This window comes from Anabrus simplex, chromosome 8 (genome assembly GCF_040414725.1).
Source record: "Anabrus simplex isolate iqAnaSimp1 chromosome 8, ASM4041472v1, whole genome shotgun sequence".
Lineage (NCBI taxonomy): Eukaryota > Metazoa > Arthropoda > Insecta > Orthoptera > Tettigoniidae > Anabrus > Anabrus simplex.
The window spans coordinates 122,898,694-122,918,814 of NC_090272.1; the positions used below are offsets into that span (position 1 = coordinate 122,898,694).

Genomic DNA, 20,121 nt, shown 5'->3' on the forward strand with positions numbered 1-20,121 from the left:
TTATTTCCCTACACAATATAATGTTCATTGTAGGCCAAATTTGAAGGGGTCAATAGGCCTATTGTGTTTTGAAATCATTCAAAATGAAATTTTATCGCTACAACTGCATCAAGGATGGATAGAAGACTTTCACCACAGGAGAGTTCAGTTTTCTGAATGGTTTGTAATACACAGTGGGGCAGAACACAATTTTCCAAATAGCATTCTTTGGTTGCACTCTAGTGCTACAAATTGGAAATCTCTCTCCAATATTTATATTTCACCTTCTTTCATAATAGATATAGGTTATTAATTTATACACTTGCTATAATATTCTGGATCATTGCGGTCACCTGTAATTTCGAGCAGATTAAATAATATACTTCTCATGGGTCCTGTGGTTCATTGTACATGGGCTCTCTTATTTCGGGCTGGTAATCTCATTGTTTTATCATTCTCTCCCTTTTGATTAATTTTTCATCAATCTCTATGTGAATTCAGTAAAGTACAATTTGATGTTGAAGTTATACACATTTACAAGGATAATAAGTTGCAAGCCCAATAAAGATTTTAACTTACTGTGTTTCCACCCATTAACAATTTTCACTTAGCCATGTTTGAATTTTTTAAAGAAAGATGCATGGCTAGTGCATGTAGTAGAGGACACTGACACACAGAGCAAAAAAATTAATCCTTAAAAACCATATAATTTGTTAGGTTGCCATTTTTGTGGTACAAAACAAAAGTTGCATGGTTTTCTCAGTCTGTAACACACTTAACTGCATAATAAACATGTTGACTTAAGGAAATATAATTTAAAATGTCTTGAAATTCGTACAAAATAAATCATACAACACATTCTTTCACCTTATGTTTCTTCATTGCAGTTGAGAGACATTTTTCTGGTGCATTCTACACAGACCAGATTTTGCACAAATAATTCAGATAACTGATTTGCCTTTTCTTCTAATATTCACAGGGCTGGGCTGAGTGGCTCTGGCCTTCTGACCCCAACTTGGCAGGTTCGATCCTGGCTCAGTCTGGTGGTATTTAAAGGTGCTCAGATACATCAGCCTCATGTCTGTAGATTTACTGGCACGTAAAAGAACTCCTGCAGGACTAAATTCCGGCACCTCGGCGTCTCCGAAAACCCCAATAGTAGTTAATGGGGCGTAAAGCCAGTACCATTATTGTTAAATTTTCACAGAGGAAGCAGTTCTTCATAAATTCCCTTGTTAATTTGACATTATACCTTACTGTGGATCAATGGTAGTGCCGGCCTCCAGAACCCAGCAGATTTGATTGGATTTTTGAAGAGTAAAGAGAAGTCCATTAGTCACTCCATGGCATACGATATCAGCATGCTAAAGCTTTCTGGTGACACGTTTACAAACTCGGCCATACATCAACGTTTTTTTTTTTTTCATCTAGTAAAGAATGAATGTCAACATTGACTCTCAGGCTGCCTAAATGGCATCATATCTAATTGTCTGCACCCAGTAGCAAGGCCATACGATTATTATGATTAACAACAACTTAGAATGTGAATAGCGTTAGAGTTATAGTCGCTATGGATGTAATCTTCATTTTTCCAAACATGATGGGCTCGTCTTCAGCGTTATTCTTTAATATCAGTCACTTCACAAAACAGGTTCTTTGGTGTCACTTTCAGTGATCCAGGATTATCATACATATTTTAATTCTATAAGAATGTCTGCACTTCTCAAATGGGGAATATAAACAACTGTGCTTACAAGAGGAAGTCACGATGTCCACATCACCGATTTTGTTCAAACTTTGTAGGATGGTAGTACTACATCGCAAAAGCACACTGACAAAGTAGTAGCGTGCACTCAAAGAAAAATTCGAAGAAAGCGATTTTGAAAATGTCTAAAAAGTTACACAGGGTTTAGCATGCCAGGTACCATCAAGCGAGAGGTTGTGGTGCAGTGGTTGAGTGTTTAAGATTCTTTGCTTCAGTTATGAAGGTTTCAAGTTCGAGTCATGCTCGCATCAACTCTCTTGAATTATTTAACAAAAAAATGTCAGATCTAAATGATTTAGTCCGTGATCTCGGACTGTCAAAGGATAAAGCAGAGCTCCTAGGGTCAAGACATTTCTTAGCACCCGTACGTCCGTTACATTTTATAGAAAAAGGGACTTGATATTCACGCAATATTTTTCTCAAAATGACGTGTTAGTGTACTGCAGTGATCTAGAAGGTTTGATGGGTCAGTTCAACATTCCGTACGCACCCGGTGACTGGAGACTGTTCATTGATTCATCTGAAAGAAGCTTAGATGTGGCTGAGTGAACAGAAGAGGGGCCTCATCTGTGTCTACTTCAAAGTCGGTATCATCCGTCTCCTGCACGGCACCCATGTCATCACTGTCATCCGTATCTGATGTCTGCGGAGGCTGTGGTATAGGTAAATCTGGGCCATGTGGAATAGGACAAATAGCTGAGCGAATGTTGTTCGGATACTCAATAGTCTTCTTGTTTTTCTTGTTGAAACCAGTTACCTTACTAGAGCAGCAGTAACAGTCGTCGGTATGATCCTGTTGCTCTCGCCAGACCCTAGGGATGCTAAATCGTAATGACTTCTTCTTTCCTGCCACCCACCGTCGTAAATCTTCTACACATACAATGCACACAACCTGTGGAACCATGGTTTATCGATGTCGCCGAGTTTCACTCTGAAATAGGCATGGTAGACCTTTTTTCACGAAAGTAATAATGTTTCTTCGGTCCTTTTTCACCACAAGTTCACCACATATATTACAACCTCGGGTAGACATTCTGCACTAAGACTAACACGTACTTCCTTCCACAAACACAACAGAGTGCCGGAAAGACGGTGTCATTAGCAACGTGACAGTTCGCTACGTACCACTAGGAGCGCAAGTGTTGAACAGTTGAAAGCGATGTACTGCTTCTGAGCTTCATATGGTGTTTTCATGTCTATTATAATAAACACTAAAACCCCGTATGAAGCTCAGAATATCAATCAGAATGTTATTATAATACCATTAAATTGTATTCCCATTAATTAAACATTTATGCATTTTGTGCAAAAACTGTGGGTGATACAATGTTTTCAGTATCATTTTCGAATTCAGGAGGTCAAAATACATTAAGAACGCCTACATTTTCGAAAAAAGTTTTTGTGACTAAAATTTGTTGCATAGTGTCCACCATTTTGATTTGGGTGGGGGGCGCTAAAAAAGAGGACTTCCGAGAAAATGTAAAGCCCATAAAAACTAGGTCATCGCTTTGGTAAAATATACCCCCACAAGGTGAAAGAAATGCTTACACTTGCGTTCTTGTGCCAAGCCCGAAGTTTCAAAACGAGTAATGGGTTTGATCCAGCTTCATTTCGATGGTACGTGAAAAGGTGTTGCTCGTGGGAAGCTCGAAATCTGCAAAGCTCATGTCTATAGATTTACATGTACATAAATGAACTCTTGCAGCACAAAATATCCGGCTCCTTTGTGTCTTCAGAAACCTTGGGATGCAAAACAACGTTATTAAAAGCAACCTCAGACACCATACATTTTCAATGACATTTTCAGTGGTAGACCAGTCAGCTTCATAATCCTAACGTGGTAGGTTTTGCTATGTATGTAATTTTTAAATTTCTGAAGAAAGATAATACTGTATTCACTATTTCCTATGTCATATATGTCAAAATGTTAAAGTATCATGGTGGCTTGTGCTGATCATTAGATAGACGATTTACTGTAGTCTAGAGTTCTCGTTTTGATGCTAGCTGCAGTGTATGTAAATGTTTAAAATGGCATATAATTTGTCAGATGACTTAACTTCAAATGACATTTCAGACTAGTTGAGGCATTACAGTAATTTTCAGCTCTTCTTGCATGTTGTGAGAATGAATGAAAAAACTTGGCATCCTCAAGATGACATTCCTCTCCTGCAATCAGTTCAGTGGTAGTTTATGGGTGTTTGAAAGCTGGTCTCATGTTAATTGATGTATTAGACACAAAAGTACGCCCATATTAGTACCCTGGAAAACTACTAGCAATGGTACATTGACCACATGTAAATATTTCATTGTTAAGCCCAAAAAATATTGAAGTATGTACTGTAGTTCATAGCCTGTCCTTTTCATACAGATATCCTTTATCTCCTTTCTTCCTACTGTGCTGGTTAATGTCACTATTTTTATAAATTGCCATAAGTTATCCAGGGAAGATTATTTATAATTAAAGCAGTCCATTTTATATCCATAGAATTTGTACTTGACTTGCTTCTGAAGGTTCATAGTTTGCATTTCTAAAGATATTATATTTGTATTGATGTTATTAATCGTGGCTGTGGCCTTAAATTTGTGCCTTTTGTGATTCATACTTGCATGATTTAAGCTCCGCATTGTTTCACTTCATTAGACCCAAATTGTAAATTGAAGTTGAACGTTTACATTAACATTTCATGAATGAATTTTTTATTTTTTTAAATTTGTTTTTAATTCATCTGTTTAACTTAACATTTAATATTAGTAATCTGTGTTCTGTTTTGCTTTTGATAGCTTTTCTTGATTAATATAAATTTGAAGGAGCATAAACAATGTAAGTAAAACTATATTGAGCCAAAGGGTGCGAGACTGAATTGGACAGAGAGGGAAACAGAATTATACCCAAACAGCTGGCTTTATACTTCACTTTCAGCTCCAGCCGAAGCTCGAGCCAGTCAAGCTACAGTTCTTACAGCCGTGATTCCCGCTCTAGATCTCGTTCAAAGTCCCGCTCCCTCTCCCGTTCGCGTTCTCGCTCTAGCTCTCGCACTCCCCTCTCCCGTGCTCGTAGGAAATCCAACAGACCCCTCGTCCCGACTGCAAGAGCAGTTGACTCCTCTCCCCTTCCTATCTCGGCTTCACCACGCAAGGTCAACAGGCAGCTTGGAGAACCCCGAGTCTTCGGAAAAAGTAAGTAGCAACTTATGGTTCAATTTGAACTAGTGCTGGTAAAAGTTTTGGCTCTTGTATGCAAATATCCTCCACATCAAAACTTTCATTTAGCTTAAGATATTATATTTCACACTTAATTCTTCATTACAGTTGCGTAGTCTTAAGACTTTATCTCTATAGTTGAGAGATTATATCATCTGACTTCTCTAGTTGTGACTCTTGTTTCATTTCTTGGCTGTGCTACCAGGGTTTGGACCCAGCCTTGTAAAGGATCATTTACATCAAACAAGCTTAATAGCTAAATGGGACTGTAGTGTTGCAGTTGCTTTTCTTTCCACCTTCACTATAACCTACCTATTGTTCTTCATTACATAATTTGAATAGTTTTCATAGCAAGCATCTTTTAATATTATTATTCTTTCTGGATATTGTACCAAATATTTCATTTCACGTATTTTATGCTGTTTTATATATTGTAAGCTTGTTCTGTAATTGTATGCAAGTCTATGTTCTGAACAGCTTAGCTTCTAAATTGACACTTTCCAAACCATGAAACTTTGTGCTGCCAGCTCTCTACCACTATGAGAATACGCTGTATTTACGCGAATAATACGCGCATATTTTTTAAAAAATACTGAGGCACGAAATTGGGGTGCAGGTTTTATTTGAGTCAATGTTGGCATTTTTTTCAAAATCAGCCTTGCTAAAGTTAGGGTGTGGGGATTATTCGCATAAATACGGTATACATCAATGCCATAGAAATGAATAAAAATGTAATACCCCATAAAGCATACAAATACAAATAATGGTTGTAAACAAATGCAGTGAGAATAAAAGAGAATAATGAAATTAATTACTTGCTGCTCATAACTAGGGCCCGGATTCTTAAGTAATTACATGTTCCATTTCTTTACTTGTAAACTGAAAGTGAAAAATGTCGACAAAATGTGGTTCTGATATGGTTATACTTGAATTTCATTTTACACATTTGTACATATTCTTAGTATTATTACATACTTTACATATTATGCGAAGAATGCAACATTTTTGTACATATAAGCGATATTAACATTATTTAGTAACGTTTGTTTTATTTAATATTAAAGTAGAACCTCAATAATTCAAACTTGGTTAATTCAAAATCTCACCTAATTCGAAGCAGCTGAGTAACTTAAATTCAAAATTTCTTCGTGTCATAAAAGAACGCGCCTTCTGGAATGTGCAGGGGTAACTTTCCACACTTTCACCCACTTCGGCGTGTCGACAGTGTGCTTCATATCTGTAAAGTTCGAGTGGAATTGTAATTTATTTGTATTTGGCATTTTAAGGAACGCCACAATATCGCGTAGCAGGCAGTGTCCGGAGAGGTAGAATCCGCGAACACTGTCGATGCCGACAGTTGCAGAGATGCCAACTACTACGATTCAGTCATAATTACGAATTACGCATCATAATTACGCCTTTACGAATCACACACCACAAATTATGATTTTTTGTTGATTTTTAAATCTAAGTGTATGAAGTGTTCTCAGAATATTATTTTCGGATTTCTCAGTAATCATTTATACCCCTTTCCTGTTCCTCGTGTAAGAATATTTTGAGTTTTCATGCGCCGAACGTAGTGTGTGCTTCCAGTACCGGTAAAATAGGCACCTGTGAAGTGGTATATCTTGCGCAGTTGTTGTCTTTGTTCGTCACATTAACAGACTTCCATGTAAGTATGCGAGTTCTTTTGCCTTTGTTTTGGCGGCGAAGTGGTGACAAACTCTGTTTCATAGTGAATACTTTGTGCGTGACTGTTGAAGAATTATTTATTCCGATTTTGGTTGCCAAATTTACATATATTGCTCTTCTAGGATGTATGCTAATCGTGTGTTACGAAATGAGAAAGGTTTGAAATAATGAAGCGATTTCCTGTGCAGGAAAATACGTGTGATGATGTTACTGTGACTAGTGACGCTAGTAATAAACCAAAAATGGTTCAAAAATTTACGGAGGAATATTTGAAATAATGGCCCTGTTTACTGCGTTCCTCAAAATCTCATTCACACGTGTTTTGTAGTGAGTGTAGCCGCGATTTTTCAGGTGCACATGAGGAAGGACAAGACTGAATTCCGTGCTAATATGAACACAGAACTGTTAAGTGCTCTATTAGTGCACAGGACGCACACGATATCAAAAGAAAAAGCATGTCACTAGTGTACGTTTAGCAAACAGGAATTACAAGCTGCTAAGGGAGCAACTACAGTACTCAACAAAAGAAATAATCCTTCAACCTCCACTCAGATATGTACTGCAGATCACCTGTTACTTTCTCATGTAAGAATCATACACTCTTTATATGCGATCTGGTTGAATTATGTGTTGTTCATTGATTTTACAAGGATATGTAAGTTAGTAAGATCTGGGGGGGGGGGGGAATTCTACGGCCGCCGTGCCGCCCCCTCCCCCCCCCCCCCTCCGCGCCCTAACGGCTGCATTACGAATTGCCTTTCTTGAAAATTGGCATCTCTGCAGTTGGCGAAAGAGTGTGGCTTATATAATCAATTCGTACCTACCAAACAGTATTGTCAATGCCGATGAAACTCCATTGTTTGGTTTATTTTTTAAAATGCTGAGGCCAAACGGACTTATGGTTTTAAAGGAGAGAATTGCCAGCCGGGAAATGTACTGTGTTGCTATGCAGTGCACACGGAACCGAGAGACTTCCTTCCCCCATCATAGGGAATTTCGAAAAGCCATGATGTTTTAAGGGATAAAACATTTGCACAGGGGAGCCGCCTAATTTGTTCTCATCTTTGAATTGTGTTTTTTTTCCTTTCGTCGCATTGTTTTCCATTGTTTTATTTAAGTGCATTATTTGAATAATGTAAATGCACCTTGTTGCACACATTTTGGATTTTTTTTTTTTTTTTGAAAGGTTTAAACTGTGAATCAAGGTTAATCGCACGCAGTAACGGGTCTTAGAATATATTGTGACACCGCAAGTGTTGGCATTTCCGTATTTCGTGTTGGCGGTTAATTCGAAATCACGTAATTCAAAATCCTAATTTTGCGTCCCAACGACTTCAAATTAACTAGTACATTTTTTACATATGCGAAGAATGCAACATTTTTATACATATAAGCAGTATTAACATTATTTAATAACGTTTATTTCTTTCATTTTAAGGGCATAAGGACAACAGAAAATTAGCTACAACAATGAATTGTGTAAAATATTCCACGATTTACAGCGCAGCAAGCCTGGTGGCCATGATCGTTACGGCACCAAGTCTGTATTGTCTGACACCGTGTTTAGCCAGTTCAAGTGCCAAATGACCAGCAGGAGAGGTGGTCGTATACAATTTCTAATCGCTAGACTGCGTGCCAAAAGCCCAGATTCAATTCCAAATCTCTCTGCAGTGTTAATATAGAGTGGGGACATATGACGCTGTTGATAGTGATTCGTCCGTCGGCTGGGGACTTCCTTGAGGAGACGCCTTGGAATTATTCGTCAGGACTAGGCTATTAAATAACACTTGTATGTTTTATTATTCATCCACCTATGTAATAAAATACAATTTTTAAAATTAGGACATTTTCCTTATCAAAATTGTTAATATGAAATTAATATATTAGATGGTACATGTTTCGCCTATCAATAGTAGGCATCATCAGCCATATTTTTCACCTTAGGATAGATCAGGTACCCGATTGGAAATAATTTATGAATGCTGTTAAAAACTATTTCGTTTAAAATGTATTGGAGATTGTTAAAAAACTATTACAATATAAAATGTAGTATGCTGTTACTTGACAATATTTGTGATAATATTGGAGTCTAAAAACATGATAATTATTTGAGGATTATGTCATATTATAAGATATTACAATAAAGATAAAAATCAGAGAACGCTTTCCATTTAATTGTCAGATGGCGTATTGTTAAAAACTTATGGAAAGTTGAGCAATGGTAATGATTGTTGGTTCTTGAAGTTAATAAATATTGATTTTCATTTATTTGCTTATAAATTTTGAAGGATTTTCCTATGGCCTGGTTCCTTTTGTGATAATAGTAGTTGGAAATGTTGGTGCCGTAGGCTATATTGAAGTCTTTGTAGGCGTCATTAGACCATCTTCTTTGATGTGGTAAGAGTTTGTAATTCAATGGAAAGTGTTCTCTGATTTTTATCTTTATTGTAATATCTTATAATATGGCATAATCCTCAAATAATTATCATGTTTTTAGACTCCAATATTATCACAAATATTGTCAAGTAACAGCATACTAAATTTTATATTGTAATAATTTATGAATGCTGTTAAAAACTATTTCCAATCGGGTACCTGATCTATCCTAAGGTGAAAATTATGGCTGATGATGCCTACTATTGATAGGCAAAACATGTACCATCTAATATATTAATTTCATGTTAACAGTTTTGATAAGGACAATGTCCTAATTTTTAAAATTGTATTGTATTGAATAGGTGGATGAATAATAAAACATACAAATGTTATTTAATACAAATATTTTCAATACGGACCCAAAAATGAATTTTATCACATGTAATAAGGACTAGGCTATGTGGCAACACCAGGTTTTTTCCCCATCCGATTTTTATATCAGATACCACGCCATTCGTTTCATCTCGTTAACTGGTTGAAGTTAGGAAGGGCATCCAATTGTAAAACTTCGTTGCGAAGTTTCATCTCGCTTCATACACGACCTCGTGGAGAAACAGGACAAGAGTTGGACATACGCTCCACAATTTACAGTGCAAAACATTCTTTTTATTATGCCCTTAAGTTTTTTATTTAATTAATAACTACAGTATACTTACTGTCAGAATTAGAAAACAGTAGACTATGTAAATTATCTAAAGCAACAATGATAACTTTATCCTAAAATATGAAGTTATTTAAAACAATTTTATTGTCTCATATAAGTGTAAGTCATGATAAACATATAACATATAACAAAAGTCCCTAATTAATTCAGGTGAATGATTGAATTAAACAACAGTAAGATCACTGGTTACTTACGGATATAAGTCATTGATAGAAAGAAAATGAATAATGTGAGAGAGAAAGGAGTAAATATTTAAGCAATTGTTTTAATTTTTATATATATATATATATATATATATACCTTACAGAATATTTGAATTATTCTTTAATTTGATCATCCACACAAATTAATTTGGAACTTAATCATTTGTTTATTCACTGCAAAGTCCAAGTTAACTCTGATTAGAAAACCTGAAAAATTATACAAACATTTTTTGTAAATATAATGCATTAATACTACTACATATTGTATTAATATTAAGTTACATATTTCTCTGATATTTGCTATATATTTATGTACATATTTCGCACTTTGATATTATATAAAAATACGGGCCTTACTCGTAACTGATTTATGAAGAACATTATGACTGCTAATATTTAACTTACGCGAGTCCTTTCACTGACATCTGCACCTAAAGAGGTGACTAAATTTTCTATGGTGTTCTCAACTCCGTCGTTTTTCTATTCATCTCATGTCCTTTAAACACCAGACAGTGTGGTATGAATCCATTTGTTGTACCAACTTGTAACACAAGAATTCTGGGCTCTTCTTTTAATGAGCACTGCCAAAGAACAGTTTTCCCAGGGTATAGTTTGTATTGAGCCACATTTCATCAAGCCATACATGCTCAGGAAGAGAGCTTAACCACATGGTGAATGTAAACTGAGTTTGCAAACAGTTTCAAGATAGCACTGCCATCATCATCATGAATTCCTTCCACCCATAACAACTATTTTCAAATTATGAATTTAGAAGTTATAATGTTCAGATCATAATACTTCTTGCGAATTAAATTTACCTATTCATATCATAGATTCCATTTAGAACTTGAAGGAGAACAATATTTTCAGGACAGAGTGTAGTGCATAGTCTCCCATGAGTAGCCTATTGTTTCAGATGACTGGTGAAAGGAATCTAGTAAAATTTTTTGTTAGATTATTCTGCAATGAAAGTCGAACATGGTGACATGAATGCATTATTTGGTTAATAGTGTTTTAGTCCACATTGTTTTCAGTCGGTCAACATATAACAAAAGTCCCTAATTAATTCAGGTGAATGATTGAATTAAACAACAGTAAGATCACTGGTTACTTACGGATATGTCATTGATAGAAAGAAAATGAATAATGTGAGAGAGGAAGGGGTAAATATTTAAGCAGTTGTTTTAATTAATTTTTTTTAAATATCTACCTTGCAGAATATTTGAATTATTCTTTAATTTGATCATCCGCACAAATTAATTTGGAACTTAATCATTTGTTTATTCACTGCGAAGTCCAAGTTAACTCGAAATTATAGCTGCTTAGAAATCATTTTTGTTCCTGTTACTCAGTATTTTCAGATTCCCTAGTCATTTACTTCAGTACATGTTCAGACTTTTAACTACCAAAGGATTCTTTGTGGTCTGTGTCCTTCCCCTCACCCCCCCCCCCCCTTCCCACTCTCTTTTTTTTTGTTTATAGAGTTTCCATCATTTATCTCACCTGAATCAATTAGTATCCGCACGTGGTGCAATCCTCATTTTTGGCATAATGCTTCATATGGATTTAGTATATCTCATGTCATAACATAATGACTATTTGAAGTATAATTATTGCTTGTGCCCTGCATTACATTAGCGATTTAATATCCTGAAAATATTGTGTGCACAGATAAGCCTCTCACAGCGACATTAATTCAGTCTGAAAAGAAAGCTGCAAGTGAGCGTGCTTTACTCATGAATCCTCCTGCACCAAGCCCACGTAAACAAAAAGAGCTGGTGAGACCACCATCGCCTGGAATGATGAGAAAATCTGCCCAGAATCCACCAGCCCCTGTTCCACCTACTTCTAGAGCAAGGTAAGTTGTAGATGAGATCCTTAAAATTAAAATTCAGTTTGCAGTACTTTTATAAATTACTAATATTATCATCATCATTATGGCTGAGATTTAGTTAATCTTTTAATTTTGTTGGGTAAACATCGGGTGAAATTGGAGGCAAGAAGAGTGCAGAGGGCTTTTTTAAATGGGCTAAGTACAGTATAAAATGTCCAAAAACTCAAAATAATGTGGTGGCACTTGGTGTCTGTTTTCCTCTCAACCAGTGGCAGTCAACTTGTTAAGAATTTGTAATCTAATGTCAAATATGTAGTCCACTAATGCAAGAGTTGAAATGATAAATATAACCTAGTCTGTAAAATAGTTTGCTCTAATATTGAAAAGTTAAGTCTAGGGTAGTATTTTAGATTATTCACATGAACCTTTTCTAATTTCCAAACATTCTAGTTCTCATTTTGCATTTCTGAACATGGACACAAGTGTCATGCAGTTACAGTCTCCTTGGCTTATTTTCACTTTGGTTGTAAACAAAAGCATGTGCCAAAATTAATATTCCTTGTTGTCTTCATGGCCTTTTACAATATAGTTACCAGTAATTGGACAGTTTGCTTTCATCATTGTCATCATTCATGACTGATCTGCACTTAGGGTAGTTGCCCAGATGTCAGATTCCCAATATTTGGCTCTTAACATATTAGAGACGGCCATATTTGATTGTGTTACCCTTCATAAATTGCAAGACTTTTAATGCTTTTTGACATTTTTTTCAATGCTAATTAAAGCAATGATTGTAATGACTTTTGGAATATTTAGAAAGATCACACTTTCCTCTACACAAAAATTTCAAATTTAAATTCATGAAGATAAATTCTACAAACGAACAAAAAAATCTGATGCAACTATATTACAGAACCGTCTTCACAGTGATTCAAAATTAGCTCATTATCTAAGTTTATTTTCCTGAAGTGTCAGAATCCTCATGTTCACTTGGTTTGTTATCCCCATCCTCAGTTTCTGAACCTGGATTCATTGTCCAAATTTTGTACACTTGAATTAGACATGCTAAATACTCACAAGAACGACACAAACAAGACTGCCTCTCCAACACACACTTCTGTTCGCACACACGTACTTCCCGTTCATTTCACAGCTGAGAGTGAACGATTATGCAGTCTCAGGTTATGTAGAAATGTGCCTGTGTTATCAATGCTTTGAAACAAGAGCTCTCAACTTATGCTCCTAACTAATACATTTTATGCTTATACACACATCTACATCTAGCTGTATTCTGGTAAAGTCACGGTTCGCTGAAATGGCAGCTACTATTTTTAGCTACAGTGTAAACATACGCCCACAGATTCTACGAGCTCTGTCAGCAGCAATGAAATGACACACCCATAGTTTCTATGGGCAGCGTTTCCAATATGTTAAATGATTTCAGGGAAGTTGGAAATTTATCGAAGACCTTCTGTGGTAACAATAGTAATTATAATGATGATGATAATAATAAGAGGCCTGGTGCCGGTCTAGAGTTGACGCAGTGTAGGTATCTTTTGCACGTCTATGAGGATGGGGCGACCTGTGAGGATTCTAATTATGAAGACGTCTCACACACCCACACCCCGAGCCATTGAAATTAATCAATTAAGGTTACAATTCCTGAAACGATCAGGAATCGAACCCGGGACCCCTTGGACCAGAGGCCACCATGCTAACCCTTTAGCTGTGGAGCGGGGTAAATTATTCTAATGCGTAATTATTTGCCCCAATTTGTGCTATTGAATTCCTACTTTATCTTAAAATCTTTGAGCAATCCGAATAATTCTGTTTCTGAGGACTACAGATATACTTCATGTAACATGTAATTATATTAAGCAGATTGTATTTTGAAGCGTTTTGGACCATGCTCAACAATGGCATGGCGTGGCGAAAAGGCAGTAATAAGTCTGTGTAAATATCTGACTACAGTAAAACCTCGTTAATTCAAAGTCGTTGGGACTCAAAAATCGGACTTCGAATTACGTGATTTCGAATTAACCGCCAATTCGCAATTCAGAAGTACCAACCCTTGCCGCATTAAGAAATATTCTAAGGCCCGTTACTGCATGCAGTTAACCTTGATTCACAGTTTATACCTTTCAAATGCCATGAAAAACGAAATATTTCCAAAATTTATCCAAAAATGTGCATTTACAGTATTCAAATAATGCACTTGCGTATCTCACTAGCAAATATAACCTCACGCAATGAAAGAAAGAAAGAAAGAAAAAAAAGCACGATACAAAGATGAGGAGAAATCTATGCTGGCTCCCATGTGCAAGTGCTTTACTCATTGGAGTACTATACTGTATGCATTTTAGATGCCTTGTATTTACACAGAAATTACCCGATGCCCTTAAAATCAAACTTTCCTATGACTCTATCCTTGTACGATTTCCCGCCATGGCACTTCTCTCATACTTCAGAAATGTAAACACTTGCTGCGTCACAAAGTATTCTAAGACCCATTAATACATGCAATCACCTCGATTCACAGTTTAAACCTTTCCAATGCCATGGAAAAACTATTTCCGAAATGTATCCAACAAGGTGCATTTACAATGTTCAATTAATGCACTTGGATAAATCACTGACGAACATAACCTCACGCAACGAAAGAAAAACAATCGCACAATTCAAAGACGAGGATAAATTATGCTGGTTCCCCTGTGCAAATGCATTATTTTTTGGATATCTGTACTGTTTGCATTTTTAGATGCTTGGTACTGGGATGGAAAGTGCCCGACGCCCTTAAAACATTGTAGCTTATCGAACATTTCTATGACGAAGGGATAAAGTTTCTCGCTTCCATGTGCATTGCAATTGCAACGCACTACAGTGACCCCCCCATCCCCGACCCTTGTACAATTTCCCCGGCTGGCACTTTCTCCTTTAAAACCATAAGACCGTTTGGGCTCGCATTAAAGTAAAGCAATGCAGTTTCATCGGCAATGACAGTATTGTTCGGTGCCTACGAATTTATTATATGAGCCACGCTTTTTCGTCAACTATCGGCATTGCCAGTGTTCGCGCATTCTGTTTTCCCGCACACTGCCTGTTGTGTGATATTACGGCGTTCCTTAAAAGGTTGAATACGAAAGAATTCCGATTTCATTCAACTTGGCAATCATGAAGCGCACTGTAGACCCACCGAAGTGAGTGTAAGTGCGGAAAGCTACCCCTCTACGTTCCGGAACACGCGTTCTATTATGACGCGGATACATTTCGAGTTGAAATTAATCTGTAGCATACTATTGTTTTAAAATGTAAAGGCAGTTTCGAATTAAAAGTCTGAATCTCGGTAATGGGGCCGACAATGTACTTCGAATTACGAATTATCCGTCTTTCGAATTAAACAATTTAAATAACATGCAAAACTGTATCTCATGTTTCCGGGAACGAGAGCTTCTTTGAATTACGTGGGATTTTGAATTAACCGATTTCGAATTATCGAGGTTCTACTGTATAGCTATAGATAGGGACCTGAAAAATTGGCATCTGTTTGTTTCAAAATTAGCATCTATTCTTTCCAAAATTAGCATCGATTTTCCTAAAATTAGCATCTATTTACAAAGTTAAAATAATTGCATGGTATTATTAATTTTAACGATTCCAAGGTTATGAAGTGCAGTTATTGTCCTTGGTTCACACACAGTACAAATTCATTGTTCAAACGAAAGCACTGTCAGTACTTCGGCATTGCTTTTTTCCAAATTGCACCGTCTGTTTGTAACCACTGCATTGTAATGGGACAACACACGCTCGATATCTACATTGTTCGTTGGGGTCCACAACAACTCAAGATAGTATTTAGCAGATATACTGAACTCTGAACTGTAGTTAATGTAAGCATGACATCACCTTTTTCACTTTCTTTCATCTGAGTTTGAATTGCATGTTTCAGAGAACAGTAACCAGACCAGATATCGTTTCGTCAGAGATCTGTTACTCCAAACAATTTCTCCTAATTTATGAGTGTTGTTCTTTTTTTTTTTTTTTTTTTTTAATACAAAGCTTGAGAAATTGACACAAAATACTTATGGTTGGGGTCTTTAGTTTCAAAGTGGATAGCTTGACTGTGAAGAATGAGCAGCTTTGACAAATGTCTCTCTACATGCAGCCTGCTGTAGAAGAGTAAGCTTAATCAAAACAGCATTAGTTGCCACAGAAATATTCCCTTTACAAATTAAGGTAAAACTAGCATCAAGGTTATGTATGCAGTTTGGGGTAAACGAGATGAGAGGTAGGATACAGAGACCTTTCAAGTTCAGTAAGGAGGTCAACCAATCCAGCTGCATGATCTGTGACAAAAACCATGTGGGAGTGAAGTATATTCACTTCTCGGTCACTCAGATCAGTCAGGTACTTAATACCACAGTTGTTGATGTCTTTCATGTCAGACATCTTGAAAAATGTAACATCATCAGTAAACACTCAAATAGAAGACAGCCTGAAACCAGCTATTTCATCGGGTTATGACAAGTGCAGGAAAAAACTTTGATGTTAAGAATTTTAAATAATTATATTTTTGCTTTCGTGGGTTAAAAAATGCAGACTTTACCATCACAACCACATGATTTAAATCTATCATCACTGCGACCCAACTATTGCCAACCAAGCTGATCTTATGTGCATTTTACATGCATTAAATGATCCCCTGGGACCACACTTAATGTTTCATAACACCGGGTCATGTACGGGGGCACTGTCACTAACAAACACTTTAACTGCATTATATGGTACACTATAACTGCGTAGAGCTTCTAAACAGCACAAGAGCAGTTTGTAGCATTTCCTGCATCAAGATAGTTCACAAAAACAACGTGCAGCTCTCTTTTCGATCCGGCTGGAACTAGGAATATTATGATAAAAACACAACAGCCCATTCTATCTGTACTTCCATCACAGAGTATGTTGATGTTCTTCCCCACCAGAACCTCTGCTGTTCTTTTCTGGTGGTCAGATGCAACTTCTAGAAAGGAAGAAAGACCTCAAATTATAACAAAACAATTTGAAATTACTGGATCAGTTATTTACAGGTAAGATAGTTCGATAAGGAAATCATACTCAAATTTGGTATCCTTCAGTTTTGCGTGTGGTTTCAATGTCGTAATACCTATCAGTTTTGCGTGTGGTTTCAATGTCGTAATACCTAAACCGTACCCAATCAATGAAATCAAATCTTACCCGGTAAATATACTTCACGTAGAGTTCTCACACAAGGCAGCTCTTCATTTGAAAACTCCGTAATCCAGGCTCTTAGTTCTTTGCTTTCCAGCTTTTCCAGAAGTATCGTTGCTTTGGCAAATACTTCAGCTGTGCGTTTTGAGAAGTTATCTCTGGAAATTTTTTGTCGTTTACAACTATCTTAACTGTGTAAGCACAGAAGATTGCTTTCTTTGAGATGTACTAGCAGCAGTGGTTGAACTTTCATTATCACGTCGCTTACCCACGTGTTTTTTCAGATTTAACATCTTTCTTTTTTTTTTTTCCCACCCAACTCAGCAATTACAATACAGTAGAACCCCGTTTATCTGAAATAAAGGGGGCAGAGCCACTTCTGTTGACGCGTGTTTTCGGATGACACATGGTAAATATTTTCGGAAGTTAAATGTCGAAATAAAAATGCATGTTTACATAATTTTACTCATTGTATACAATCAGTGATTTTCTTCTGAATTTTCTTGGTGCAGCGCTGTCGTGCAACTATGGCACGCCACCATTTACTCAACAGTACATCAGCTGGTGTAGATTCATCACTTTGTTCAACAAAGCGCAAAGCTATCCGAAATAATTAAACTTTTTGTTTTTGTTACTACTGAACTGAATACTGTATACAGTAATTTGTTACTACTGTAATTAAAGAGTGCGGTACTGTACTTTAATAAAAATTCTAAATCAATCTTGCCTCCAATGAATTTAATCAATCATCTAATATAACTCTATTCTCAAAACTGCTATTGTCAAGGTCGGAGTCATCTGCATAATCTTCATGACGAATAATAATAATAATGATAATAATTGCTGCTTGTTCAAGAAAAAATGTATCATGGAACGAACTAGAGGGTAAGAAACTGTTTTGTTTTATGCTACACGCGCATTCTAGTGTAAGTCATAATATAAAAATAGGGTTCGCCTAGTAGCTCTCAGCACATATAGCAAGACAATTACTAATATCGACAGCTAAGAATGAGAGAATAAAAACAAAATATTAAAATACAATTTTGCCAGAGCATTTCGGTTAAGCAGGGTTCTACTGTAGTTGCAAAACACTGTCGCTGAATCTGTGGCATATAAACCATCCTTTGCATATTGCTGAGCCCTTTCATGCACAGTTTTTGCCGTACGCCCCATAACCTAAATGATCGCTTGACTTTCTACTCTTCACCAATTTCAATTTTGAAACAACAGGAAAACAACACTGCGTCTGTCTCGTTATTTCCGTGACACTCAATTTACATTTCGATAATAATCAATACAGATCTTATTCCCCTTGCTATTCCCAGTGTAAATGTCGATTAAAGTCAGCAAGCAACAATTGATTGGCTACTTTTCTTCATCGATTGGAATGGTTGAAAGATTTATGCATCATATTTTGAGTATTTCTGATGATTTTGCCGAAATATGTTGTTTTCGCCAGTAAAATAGCACATTTTCATAGAATTCACACCGAAATTGCATATTCATACTAATTTCGCATTTTGGGTCACAATTCACATTTTGTCGCACTTCTGTTTATGCATAAAAATTATTTTATTCCACATTAAAATTACTGTAGGTTTGGATTCAGTACAAGATTCAAAAATTCGTATTTATCACAAATGGAATTTTTTCAGGTCCCTAGCTGTAGATAATCATCTAGAATTAGCATCCAAATTTTCCAACATGTTGATATCTTCTTTTCTGTGGCTATTTTTGAGAGAAAATCCAGCCACTGGGGGTATTTTCAGCTCATTCCATTGATATCACTACTTTCTCCCATCACTCTCTCTCATACACAGATTATAAGGATACTCCTGTGAGGCAACAAAAGCATAAATTCATGCATCATACATCAGTGAATCAAGTCATACATAAAATTATAAGAACATCAACAGGAATACATAATATAATTAACACAGCAGCAGGTTAGTGTGGGAAGAGGGAGAAATAGAAAGAAATACAAAAGGACAATGGCTTTCTTCTTCCTCAATCCCTGTTCTTCTACATCCATTTTTACTATCCACTGATGAGCTCATTTCTGTATCCCACTCATTGAGGGTTCATCTTAGAGATCTTCAGTTGATGTGGGAAGTGCAAGACAAGAAAGACATCTAAATACAGGAAAAGAGAAGAGAGAAAGATGAATACAGGTGGTAAAAGACCATGAACACAGGACAGACACAAAAGGAGAAAAGGAACCCAGTGGGTCAATATAAGTGCTGGAAAGGAACAAAACCAAACCCAACACCATAGCGCAACAGCCCCAAAGAGTCATGGCCTATCAACCTGCCGCTGCTCAGCACGAAAGCCTGCAGATTACAAGGTGTCATATGTTCAGCACGACGAATCCCCACGGCCGTTATTTTTGGCTTTCTAGACCGGGGCCACTACCCCCCGTCAATAGCTCCTCAATTGTTATCACGTAGGCTGAGTGGACTTCGAACCAGCCCTCAAATCCAGGTAAAAATCCCTGAAGTGGCCGGGAATTGAACCCAGGGCACCTATGCTGCGGGCCCAGCAGGAAAGAAAAAAGGCTGTCTTTATGTCATTAAAAAATGTGGCGAATCAGGTGATCAACAGTGACAACGGACTTCACAGTTCCCCTGAATTCTTGGACTCATTAACAGCACCTGGGCTTCCGATGCACAAAATTATCTTCAGCACACCAATTATATTCGTGTGCAGTCTCCACAAACATGTTGAATGGCTGTAGCAATGGACTGTCGGTACTTATCCCAAGGATACCATTAATCCCAGCCGCGCAGATGTTGGGTGTTACAGGACTTGATCTCTGATCAAGCTGCTTCTCATACATTGCATGTTCTGGAGTCAGCAGCAGCAACTCCCTGTTTAACTGAATGCCAGAAAACAGAACACAAAATGTTTTTTATCAGGAGGCTCAATGAGCCCCCTCTACAACATCTACATGGGATGCTCAAAATTGAAATTTGTTTAGTCTGAATTGTGTGGAAATCTCTCCCTTCCCAGAGACTAGATGGTAGACTAGATTGCAATAAACTGCCATACACCTCTGGACATAGCTAATTTGGTTGTTTTACTCTTATAATAATTAAACAAGATCGCGGAAGAGGATAGTCGTGAT

The 20,121-nt window shown here is 36.8% G+C and overlaps 1 protein-coding gene across 2 annotated transcripts in view; it reads left to right on the forward strand.

Moving 5' to 3' along the window:
* The window catches only part of LOC136878877 (zinc finger CCCH domain-containing protein 18), a 210,947-nt gene that overhangs the window by 140,660 nt on the left and 50,166 nt on the right, over positions 1-20,121 (forward strand). For both annotated transcript variants that reach the window (XM_067152440.2, XM_067152441.2), the window contains exons 8-9: positions 4,665-4,921; positions 11,612-11,798. In XM_067152440.2, coding sequence (XP_067008541.2) covers positions 4,665-4,921; positions 11,612-11,798 — 444 coding nt within the window. The remainder of the gene's footprint in view (positions 1-4,664; positions 4,922-11,611; positions 11,799-20,121) is intronic.